At 40.0% G+C, this 12,755-nt stretch overlaps 1 protein-coding gene across 5 annotated transcripts; it reads left to right on the forward strand.

The window, feature by feature from the left end:
- The first annotated feature begins 604 nt into the window (after nt 1-604).
- On the forward strand, nt 605-12,578 carry LOC121180641 (Kv channel-interacting protein 2-like). Of its 5 annotated transcripts, XM_041036227.1 has the most exons (10): nt 605-622; nt 824-1,394; nt 8,350-8,448; nt 8,677-8,801; nt 8,990-9,059; nt 9,404-9,474; nt 9,655-9,762; nt 9,855-9,959; nt 10,570-10,632; nt 10,762-12,578. In XM_041036227.1, exons 2-10 carry the CDS (start codon nt 1,322-1,324, stop codon nt 10,807-10,809), a joined length of 762 nt encoding a protein of 253 aa, XP_040892161.1. In that variant the 5' UTR covers nt 605-622; nt 824-1,321; the 3' UTR covers nt 10,810-12,578. The 5 variants fall into 5 exon arrangements, with proteins under 5 accessions (XP_040892161.1, XP_040892162.1, XP_040892164.1 ...); XM_041036228.1 differs by lacking the exon at nt 605-622 and having other exon boundaries at nt 788-1,246; XM_041036230.1 differs by lacking the exons at nt 605-622; nt 8,350-8,448 and having other exon boundaries at nt 790-1,246.
- Nucleotides 12,579-12,755: the final 177 nt, after the last annotated feature.

The following is a 12,755-nucleotide window of genomic DNA, read 5'->3' on the forward strand; positions in this document are numbered from 1 at the left end:
GAAAGACAGTCTTGGACATCATGCAAAAGGAAAAGCACTCAGAGGGGATTACAACATCCAAGAGAAGACCTTGGGATGCTGAGTCCAAAAGTCGAGGACCACAGTGACATCCTGAATGTAAGTTTAGTGATGACCATTGTTTCTTTGACAGCAACCTTGTAAGTCATGTCTGTCCAAAAGACTTATAAACTACAAAAGGCTTAGGTGAAAGAAGAATGAGGCCACTGACTCTAAAATGAACTCAGATAAAGAATTAAATATAACCTACAACAAAAAGCTTCTTCCCTACTTTAAACCTTGATGATGTCTCAAAAGCATCACCTCAGTGTTTAAAACAGAAGTTTCTGATGGGAAACAAAGCTGAAGTTCATCCCATAAACCAGCCTGTGGCCTCCCCTGTCTCCATCCAGCTTATGCTGTGTATTTATGGATATATTATTCAAATGATTATTTATTTACTTTATTTATTTCTAATCATCGCCTTGCTGCTTGCGTTCTCTGAAATATGAGAGTCATCTGTTAACTCTGCTCAACCAGCTCAAGGACGTGGAGCTGACAAGGTATTGATCCGCAGGGATTATTTCTTCATACCGAGCCAAAGCTGCTCAAGTCCTGAGCCAAGGTGAGATCATCCATCAGTGAAGCACAGATCAGCAGATATATACGTTCACATATACACTCACTCACACATCCGTCTGTCTGTCTGTCTGGAGCACTCCCTCTTTTGCTTCATCACTCCTGTCAGCTGCGATGGTTTTTGTCTCCTCACACTCTCTCTCTCTCTCTCTCTCTCTCTCTCTCTCTCTCTGTCTTCGTCTCACAGATCGGACAGATCCAGATGCTCCAGCTGTCCCGGCGGATTTTGTTTCGTTTGTTCTTTCATTTCAGGATGTTTGGACACTCAGCACTGTAAACTCAGCAGGTTTCTCCAAAGTCAGCCACTGTCTATCACCACTGCATCTGAACCATAAAAGCACAGAAACCCCTCAAAGCGTGGCTGTGCAGACTGGTCTGTGGATGTGAGTGCGCACTGATGCTGAGCGGGAGTTCAGTTTGGAGAAGAGAGGCACGCAGGGAAGACGCGCTTTGCCCGGACTTATCCTCCCTGTCGTCCCTCCGTTTGCAGCTCACACAGGCTGATGCTTGAAGAAAAGTGACATGCAAACAGGGATGAAGGCGCAGAAGTGGTAGATGAGCTGCGACTCCGACGCACGCACAGATCCCGCAGGTTCAGCTCGGCGGTCTGGTAAGAACTGAAAACAAAAGCAAAAACAAACCAACAAAACAACAACAAAAAAACAAAACAAAAACAAAACAAAACATGAAATCCAGGAGTCAGGACCAGAGTTTGTCAGACTCCAGAGAGCTGGACAGATCTTACGACCCGCTTACAGGTAGGTGGAAGCTTTTCATCGTGTCTTTTTTTTTCTACTCTTTTTTTTTTCTGAAAGTGTGTGAAACTGAACAGTCGCTTGGTTGCTGTTTGCTGGCCTGGCTTAAATCTCCTGTCGCTTTGCGCTGATGAAAGTTTGCATTGGCTTTTCAAGAGCATCTGTTAACCTGCTGTATGCAGAAGCCGACTTAGGCTAATTGATAAGTAAATAGTGTTGAAGGGCTTTTTAAAAATGCACTATGATCCTGTTTCCTCTGCAAATCAGCAAAGACACAAAGCCTTTAAAAGAGCTGAACTCTCTCTGCAGTATTTCATTGATATATAATATTTAAAATGACAGGTATTAGTGAGTCTAAGGGGAGAACAGGTTTATATCTAATTCAACACTCAGTGAGTCAGTGTGTGTAAATGTGGGCACTCAACACCGCAGCTGCTCCCAACAGCTGCTTCATTTGCTTTTTCTGTGTGATTCTGAGTCTGATATCACAAGTACTTTACCTCAAGATGAACTTTACATCATTACCTTCACCTACCAACTGTTTCAAATTGTGCAAACAGACCTAAAACCTGCCAGATTAGTATAATCAAATGCTGAGCTTTGCTAGGCTGGAAATGTGGAAGAGGAAGAAAAAAAAAAGCTTTGGTTAGATTCAGAGGACACTGCAGAGAGAGCATGTTGTTTCAATATGAGTTCATATGAGTCATAACCACATGAAGTGTTATTCTGTAGTCATAATAATAATCATACCATTAATGTTGGTCGTATTATATTGATGTTTGTTTTTATCCGCTCAGCTCTGAAAAAAAATGCAGCAAATAACCAAATGCACTCAAATGAAGATTGAGAAAAAAAAAAAACACTTCAAAGCTAATGTGCTCAACAAGGATGTGAAAAAAACTTTCATTTTGTAAAGTCATAAATTTGCTCATCACTCGGCTGTTATCAACATGGGGATAGTTAATAATAAATACACGAGTTGAAGGAGAGAGGAGAGATAGGAGAGGAGAAAAACACAAGAAGAGTCATGTGTTGTCTAAAATTATACCTGTCGGTGTGTGTTTATTGTCAGATTAGATCAGTGAGGCTCTTTGTCAGACTTTTTCAGTGTTTTATTTTCCTCTTGAATGCTTGCAAAGACAAGTGTCTTCACACACACACAAACACACGCAATTTCCTCTTTGTAAGGCTGGTCTGTTGTTTTGGTGACAACTTCCCAAAATAGTCTTTTCCTTTAAAAATAACTACATAAATAACCTCTTTAATATTACAAGAGCAGCACAGTGTTTTTCTTCACTGCGTTATGAGGACATTTCTAAAGCTCCGTGTTTTAAATAGATGGATGGACAGATGGATGGTATATAGATGAAGCTTTATTTAATGGCTGATAGCTGTTGCTGCCACAATAGCCAGTGTGATACCCATTCAGCAGCAGGTTAAGCAAACAGTGAACAGGTGCATGAACACAGAGGCTTTAGGGGGTGTTTAGGAGACACAAACAAACCTTTTTATGAAAGAGTGAAGCACAGCGGTGTCGAGGTGCTCGACAGCCTCAGGCATAAAGCTGTGTAACTACAGCCTCTACTGTTCGGCTCTATTGTATCTATACTTACAATAGACATATTGATGAAGGAGCCAACAACCAATGCCTGTGGAAAAAAAGTTAGTCAAAATGCATTTAAAAGATTTATCAGCTGTTTCTAAAAAAAAGTATTCGAACTAAAGACTGAATGGTCGTCATGTCCAGCTGCTCTGCTGCTGAAAACCTCAGGTTGTTTACTCCTGTGTTCATACATTATAGATACTGGATCTTTGTCGAGTCATCATTTTCTACACTACACTTCACATGTTACAATGACCCTGACTGACTGACTGACTGACTGACTGACTGACTGCTGTGGTGCAGCTGAGCCATGATGCCATTCAAACAAACTGTTTTTATGTTTTTCAAAGGAACGGTTCCACAGGAAATACGCTTATTTGCGTTCTTGTTGAGAGGATTGATAACACCTTCATATCTGTACAGCAAATATGGAGCTATCGCATGCAGCCAATTAGCCTAGCTTAGCATAAAAGCCTGAAATGGGTAGCCTGGCTCTGTCTGAGGTTTAAAGGTGCAGGTGGGTGGATTTTGGTACTTTTGGACAGAGGCAGAAAAACTATTCCCCTGTTTCCTGTGTTTATGCTAAGCTAAGCTAAGTGGCTGTGTAGCGGTATCTCAGAAGTGTCAACAAAGAAGTGAATGGGTGTAATTTCCAAAACTTTTCTTTTAAGATTCACGTCTTTTGTACTAATGATGCCTCTGGTGACAACCAATCCCAGAGACATTATGCCTCTGGGATATTTATGGGTTGTCTGATTGTCTGTTTCAAAGGTCATAGGTCACAAAACACATTTTTGCCCACAACTCATTTGCTAATTATGCCAAAATACACCACTTGTACAGTACACTTGCTTAATGTATAATAATACAGGATTACATTTTGTAATAATTGCCTTCTGAATTTACCCCAAAACTGTAGGCTTCTTATGTACAGTACTTGAGTGAATGTGCTTTCCAACATCCAATACATGCAACATAACGTTGCACCTATTATATTACAGTTTCCACCACAGGAAAGGTGATAACTATTCAATATGTTTTAAGTCATGAGAGGTTTTTTGTTCTGAAATACATCAAACTATCAGCACTAATAACTGGAATATTACCTTTATATACCTTTGCATAACAGAGTTATACAGCTTATTTCAAAATAAAAGCCTGTCAAGCTGAAATAGTTTTCACGTTGCAGGTGCCAAATGGAAATGGCTTCAGTCTAGACTGATAAATCGTGTTGTAATAAGATCAATGTTGTGTAACCAAAAAAAAAAAAAAAAAAAATCAAAGCTGATCCTACGTAACTCCTACGTAACACATTTGTGTCTGTGTGAGAACACAGGAGATAACCTGCACTGAAATAAACCTCTGTAACAATCACTGGGGAGCTCATGATGTCTGTAGGGAGACAGAGTGTGTGTGTGTGTGTGTGTGTGTAATTTTGAATATATTTGTGTTTGTGTGTCTGTGGTTGTATAAAATGGACGTCTATAATCTGAACCATGTCCTTCTGAAGGATTATGGTAAGTAGAGAGGCTGTTTCCTGAGCAACGCTAACTTACATTCATTCAGCGCTGCATGACCCTCCTTAAGCTGCCATGACCTCGCAGACCAAACACAAAATGCTGCCAGTGAACACACACAGAGGAAGGACAGGGTCACAACATAATGAACATCACCAGTTTGAGCATCTTTAGACGCAGTCACAATTATTTTTTTTTTATCAATTATTTTGTGGTTGATAAATCACTGGCTATTACTCCACAGATTATTAATGATGTCTTACAGTGGACTGACAACAAAGGTTTCTCTCTTTAGTTATAACCTTGCTTTGTCTTTTTAGCTCAGGGTCAGGAAGCTAAATTAAGTTTTAGGAAGAAAGTTTTGTCATAGAAGACACTGAGGTCATGACCTCTGTGGTTTGTTTGTGGATCTCGGGGTATGAGTGAGAAACCTGTCTGAAAATTTGAGTGTATGAACGTTTAATCTATAGTTGGACATTAGTCTAAGAAAACCAAGAAAAAGTCATTATGCATAAAACATACACGCAGCTGCCACTTTGGAATCCTTCCACTGTGATTTACTTTATCTTCCAAGTCAGTGTTTTCAAGCACTTAAACTTTTTTTTTTCTTCATTGCTTCCCTGATTCAGCTCCTCTAAAGCCCATTGATTAGACTCACTTCAGAAGTTTGAGGTTTGAAATCAGCAGCACTGGCCTCAAAATGATCTGCAATGATTTAGGCTTTGAAATCTGATGGAAAGGTTTGGGACTTTACAAAGTCCTTAACAAATACTTGGGTCCTCCTGTTTCTTCTTATGAATTTCTTTCAGTGGCTCTTCCACAGTTTAACTACTTTCAGCCAGAGTTGATTGCACCAGTAGCTGAAAGACTCTTTAAATGTGTTAATAACAGCAGGGAGGAGTGTATTGATCGGCCTCAGAGAACTGCATTTGTTCACATTGATTCACACAGTCAAAGTCACCCAGAGGGTCTCCAGAACTGAGCATAGGCTGCTGGATAGACTGAAATCTCAGCACCTCCTGAATAACTGTTGAGTCAATGTTATTCATCTAAAAACATCTCCGTCAAACCCCTGCAGATGTGCACTGTTCATTTTGTGCTGTGGGACAGCTAAAAGGTTTCTTTTCAAGCTTTTTGTGAGTAACTTACTCACACCGTAGCATCACGAAGAGTGCGAACAAACTCTTGACAGGCTGAGAGCTGTGCTTTTTTACATTCTGTCATGCTAATGTTTATGTTCTTGCGTAACTCGTACAAGCAGATGGAATAATGCTTCAGCTGAGCAAGACATTTATAAGCTGCGCCGTCTCTCTAAGAACAACCTGTCGCCCTGTTTTTGATGAATTTCTGTGCGAGCAAGTCACATGATGGTGCAGCTGCAGCTGCTGCATAGGACTGACACATCCTCAGTATCCACTGACAGTTATTCCCATGATACAATTACAATAAACAAGGACACACACCTATAATAAACTGGAACTTAGAGTAATCACTCTGATCAGATCACTTACTGTGGGATTAAAAGAAGAAGAAATAAAGGATACTAAATATAAGATATTAAAGGCGTGAAAGGCAGGCGGGCAGCTGGTTTGTTCTAACAGTGAAATTATATTAATAATGAATGCTTATTTATAGCTTTGTGCACACTGTCAGCAGATTTGAATTTCATTTTTCCGTGATACAACATAAAGGAAGAAGTGAGAAGTTACTTCTTTTTTTTTTTTAACTAACTGCTGCTCATGAAGCAAAGCATTTAATGCCTGTCCGGCTGCACTGAAGCTTTCAGTACAAGACTGTTATTGTACGTTTCTCAGGTGTGAATGAATGGATGAATTTCACTCTATGTTTAAACCTAAATCTACTAAAACTACAATAAAGCATGAAAACTTCCAGATAGTCTAGATGGTCTCCTGCAGTACTGATAGTTGCTTCCTGCCTTTAACTGTGTTTATCTTTTCTCTAAATTGGAGACCTTGCGCAGTTGAGTGTAATATGTTTGTAGTTCAACACTGCCCTCTGGTGGCAGGAAGGACTCATGAACATCTGGAAAAGCTCCTTCTGCTGGACAAAGTGGGGATTATATGTGCTCTCTTTGAAGGAGCAGCTGCTGTAGATGCATCCTCATGGTTAACTGAATGATAAAAGAGAGCAGAGAGAGGAGATGACACTAATCAGCTCTTCGACTGACAGCGAAAGCTCAAGAGTGGTGATGAAGAGACAAAAGTTAAGAGGCTGAGAGTGAAGGGAACTAGCAGATGAAGACAATAGCTGGGTATGACTGAGAACTGATCTCAGAGCAGGAGAAACAGAGACAATCCTCAAACACATTCAGCATGGACCAGAGAAAAAGGAGATATCAGAATCTGTTGAAGACAGCCAGACATGTCTGCAGCTGGCTGACTGGCACCCTGTCAACAGGTACCGTCAACTTAGAGGAAAGAGTTCACCAGAGAAATATGTTTCAGATGAGACAACGTTTTCCCTGTCATTCATTTTACTCTTAAACACAGACAAAGTGGTGTCATCTCACCCTGCTCCACATAGCCTGCAAAGATATTGGAAAAAATGTTTCTATGACTGAGATCATTGTTTAAAGACCACAGAGTGAGAACTTATGTATAATATATGATTCAGTTGTTGGAGGTTTAAATATGCTGTTAGATAAATAATTGAGAGAGAACATGTTAATTAGTTAAACATTGATCATTTTGGAGACCTAATGTTCCTGCTGAATGTGATTTACACATATAAGTGGTATTCTGTCAATGTCACCTATTGTTAGTTGCTGTTTTTATTATATAGCAACATTTAGTTGTTGCTAGATGTTTGTCACACACACACACACACACACACACACACACACACAGACTGGTTATAGGTGTGGTGGAGGAAATCCTGAATGTTACTCTAAAAGGTCAAGTGACAAAGTTGTGTTGTAGCATTTGTGTGTGTGCGTGTGCGTGTACCTTTCTCAGCTGTCCTTGCCACTTTTATCCTTCCTTCTCCTGTTGAAACTCTTATACTTAACCCCTTAAACCTGCCTGACCTGTTGGTGGGTCAGTCACACACTGTGCAGCCAAACACTTTTCAACCTCACTGAACTCTATTCTGAGATCTGATGTCCTTACATCTGATTAAAAAAAAGTCTTGTTTGTTTTGTTTGATTATTTTACTCTGTGTAAAATAGTTGGAACAAGATGATAAAGAATTTAAATATAATTGTCACTGTTACATAAGTTACTTTAGGAGAAAATAAGGGGAAACACTGTGTTATGGGAGCTGATGTCTGAATTATTTCAACAACTATTGGATGGTTTCCCGTGAAATTTAGCAGAGAAATGGATGTTGACACACCCACTGAAATCACTCAGCATTTCCACCCTGTTTGAATTAAAGAGGCTGCTGTTGTCAGTCATTGAAATTGTGATTTAACATCAAACTAAACTGAATGTATCTATTAGTGGCCAGGTCTTTCTTGTGAAAGATGTGTTTTATTTCAAGAGGCAACTGAATTTCTTTCCAGGGTAAATCAGAAAACCAACCTTTGTCATGTAAATGACACCCTGTCTGACCTCTGTATCTCAGAGCTCAGACTGTTTCAGCATCATTTCAATCAGCCCTCACATGCTGATGCTCCCCGAACAGTTTCGATCTGATGCGCCGCACTGGTTCAGAGCCAGGTCAGCAAACTAATTTATGCTCACTAAGCTGCATGGGCAAGTGGGCAAGTGGAGTATTTGAGTTGAGTTTTGGCTCATGTTTTAATCATTTAACACGGTGTCCACCATGTGGCTCGCTGTGTCTGCTTCTAATCTTTGCTGTGATTGGTTGTTTCCAGGTAATCCTCCATCCAAACCCAATAAAAAGACCATAAAGCAGCGATTCCTCAAACTGCTTCCCTGCTGTCGCTCTGGCTCCAGCCCTTCAGTTAATCAAAGCAAGTGTCAGGACACACACTCCTTCATCACTCAGATTCCCCTGATATGGATTTAGTCACTAAGCCACGAGAACACGACATCCTTTTACACATCAGCTTCGTTCTAGTCGTTCTTTTCCTTCCTTCATTTTCTGCACTTTCACCTTTTCCTCTGGATGCAGCACCTCAAGGACACACTGGTTCATCTCAGAGTAACTGTTTGATGTCTCTCTCCATCTCTCCATGCAGGAAGTATAACTGATGATGGTGAACTGTCAACAGTGTGTTACAGACCAGAGGGCCTTGACCGTCTCGTAGAGCTGACCAAGTTCAGCAAGAAAGAGCTGCAGGTCCTTTACCGGGGATTCAAAAATGTCAGTCAGAGCTTCCTGTGAATTATTCACTCTTGACTGTTGGATAACCTTGAATATGAATGTGCAATATCTTAATACTGTAGATTTGTGCCTATTTCTATTATGTATGAGCATGATAAAGTGTGTTCATGTGAGCACATATGTGTTGTGTTTTTTTTTTTGACATGATAATGTTCTGGTTTCCACAGGAGTGTCCCAGTGGTGTGGTGAATGAGGAGACCTTTAAAAACATCTACTCACAGTTCTTCCCTCAGGGAGGTCAGTCAGACTCGCTTCCTTTCATCGTCCACCAAACTCAACATTTGTTTTACTAACAGTTTTTCTGTCCCAAAAACGAAGAGTCCGAATGGAGGCTGGTTTTTCAAACCAGAAGAAGCTCTATATAAAGCAAGATCCTGTATCTTCCACCTTCAATGTGATTTAAAAACCACAGAAAATGATGTCCAAAGATCATTTCACAAACTCAACATCCTTTTGACTCAGAAACACCTGCAGGACAGAGACATGCAACTGTTTCTGTCCTGCAGAAACGCCTGCAGGACAGAAACTGTATAATATGTTAGTATATTTAGTGTGTTCACTTTGTTTTGATTTGCCTTCAGATTCAAGTATGTACGCACATTTCCTGTTTGAGGCCTTTGACACCCAGAACAATGGAGCGGTCAGCTTTGAGGTGAGAACCACAGTCCCATCCCAAAACCACATGATTATCCAAGCATGGATTTAAAAACAGGAACAGCACTAAGACATTTCTTGGTATATGGCTGTAAATATACAGTGCTCCTCTGCTTCCTTTTGCCTGTATGCTTCCCTGATCTCAGTCATGCCTAAATGTTGTTCTCCCCTGCTGTAGGACTTTGTAATAAGTCTGTCCATCATCCTGAGAGGCTCCGTCACTGATAAACTCAACTGGGCCTTTAATCTGTACGATCTCAACAAGGACGGCTGCATCACCAGAGAGGTACTCGTACCATTGCCTTTCGTTTGTGTGAACTGTCCTGTGTTATATTATCAACTCATGTCTTTTTCTTTTCCTCTCTCCTTTCTGTCCAGGAGATGACAGACATCATGCACTCCATCTATGACATGATGGGGAAGTACACCTTCCCCAGTATGAAGGACAGCGCTCCCAAGGACCATGTCGACAGCTTCTTCCAGGTAAAACTCACAAATGATCAAAGCAGTACACTCCAGGATCTCCTGACACTGAACTCAAAGTGAGTCCCTGACTTTGTTTTGTTTCTTTTTTTTCTTTGTTTTAACTTTTAATTTTTCTTTTACATAGTTTGTGTGCATTCTAAGAGTCCAGTCATGTTTTATATAAAATAATAAGTGTTTCAGTATCAACATCACATGAAGTACATGTTCACAGTGTTTTGCACTCTATTCATCGACATGTGCTGTAAATAGAAAATAGAAAATAAACACCTAAAACACTATATGTTGTTCAGGCTATTTAAAGGTACCAAGTGGTGTTTTTAAGCACTAGTAGCTCTATGGAACCAAGTTTTTTAGGAGCAGGTCTGCAGTTTATATCTCTTGCAGTTGCTCATTAGCAAACATGAATGTAAACAATGTAGTTTTCAAAACCCTTAAAAATTGGCTTCATAAATGTCTCATGAGAAAGGACATGCAATCAACCTGCTTGTCAGGCCTCAAGTGCTTACACATTGTGTTTTGGTGAGAACGTAAACACATATTTCTTTATTTACAAGAAAACTCCAGAGGGCACCTTTAAGTTCTGTGATTACTTGTTACATGTTCACAGAAAATGGACAAGAACAATGACGGGGTGGTCACCATCGAGGAGTTCCTGGAAACATGCCAAAAGGTCATTTGAAACTGAATTATATCAACAATATGTCAAATACACATTCAATGATGTGACTAATGGAAACCACACTGATCCACAGTTATAGAAATAATTTAAATGTTGTCCCTTTTTGTTCCTCTTGTCCAGGATGAAAACATCTTACAGTCCATGCACATGTTTGATAACGTGATCTAAAGCTTGTCAGACGCAGATATGACATTTCCCGCCTGCTTGGAGCTCCTCTGTAGTACAGTTCTTCAGCCACCCGCCGGAGTGGGTGGCGTTTCTGGGCACAGTGGTGACCTTTTCTTAAACTATGTCAGTGAACTGATTGGGCAGAATCAATGAGATGAAGTCTTGCTCCTAAATGACTCACGTGAAATGGAGTTTTAGCTTTTTTGTTAGAGTAAGTGAAGGCATGAAAAGGTGAATTATGGCGTTTAAGAAAATTAAAGATTGATGATTGATGATTGAAACTGTATAAGAGCGATTCAGTATAAATAAGCATCGGTGAGTCAACTGCAGTTTCAGCATCCTGTGACTTCTCCACTCATGCAAACAACGGTTATTTCTCTGTTGCATGTATGATACACATGAGTGAGAGAGAGAGAGACTGAATGAGGAAACATGGAACAAATGGAATAATATCACACACTTTCTACACTCAGTTATACTACATTAAGGGACAACACCAATTATGGGAAGTATGAATTTTAGCAATAATCTTAAAGTAACATGCTATCAAATCTTCTCCTCAGTGTTCTTATGGAGCTCACCTCTCACATTTATTATACAACTGTATATTGTGTCTGCATGATTTGTCTATTTTGACTGGCTATTGAAAAGTGGGACTATATTTTCTATATGGACATGGTCACAATGATGATGAAATTGAATAAAACCACACAGTTGCTATGCAAAAGCGCATAATTAATGTATTATTGACCAACAGGAACATTACACCCACTTCTTGTCACAGATTTTTCAGCCACAGGTTCAGAGGTCATCCTTCGCATTTTATAGTTGTTTCTTTTTTCTTTTGCAGAATGTTCTGAACTCTCCTGAGAGTTTTTTCTTGTGTGCAGTGAAACAAACACTCTATTTATCTCATTATGTTACAAAGGGCGGGGGCATTTCATACTGGACATCAGAGCTGCAGTAGGACTAGAGGAGCTTTTCCCTCAATTGGTTTATCAATTTCAATAATTCGCACTTCATCTGTGTTTCTCCCCATCTTACAATTTGCTGTCATGACTTCCATCCATCCATTATCTATACCACTTATCCTCTTAAAGGTCATGGGGGAGGCTGGAGTAAATCCCAGTAGCATATCACAGGGCTGACAATATAGAGACAAACAACCATTCACGCTCACATTCACACAAATGGACAATTTAGAGTCACCAATTAACCTACCATCTGCAATGTCTTTGGACTGTGGGAGGAAGCCAGAGTACCCATACAGACATGAGGAGAACAAGCTCCACACAGAAAAGCCCCAGCTGAATTCAAACCTTCTTGCTGTGAGGCAACAGTGCTAGCCACTGCACCACCGTGCCGCCTTTCCATGACTTATTTACACTGTAAATAAGAGAAAGAACAGCTGGGGAGCACAACAAGGCAAAACGATGAGTTTTGGCTACTATTAGGAGACCAAATAAAAACACAAGTTTGTCTTGTAGTCAGAGCAGAAAGACAACAAAAGAAGATGCACTGCTGCCAACTCAAAAATGGTTTGTGAGTGAGAGACAGACATAAAAGAGCTGCACAAAACAGATCTGAAAACTGGAAAAATATAAAGAAACAGAAACTGGCTGAGCCCCCACAAAAGTCTGAGGTGAAGAGGAAAGTAATGATTAAAGTTAACTGTGAAAAGACAGAACTAAAATCAACAACAAACTAAATATTTGAAAATATTCATTGGTCTCCAAAATCTACCCAGATTTAACTGAAACACTGGCAAGAAAACAGAAACAAAACAGGGAAACTGAGCCTCAGCTGAGACAGAAAAAAGTCTGAAGGAAGCAACATCCCCACTGTTGTGCACAAGCCTGAAAATAATTTTTAGCAATAAAGGTTACTGTTCTTTAAAAGTCTTGATTATATGCATAACCCTGGTCTCCTTTGAGCGGCAGGTTTTT

Source organism: Toxotes jaculatrix, chromosome 4 (assembly GCF_017976425.1).
Source record: "Toxotes jaculatrix isolate fToxJac2 chromosome 4, fToxJac2.pri, whole genome shotgun sequence".
Taxonomy (NCBI): domain Eukaryota; kingdom Metazoa; phylum Chordata; class Actinopteri; family Toxotidae; genus Toxotes; species Toxotes jaculatrix.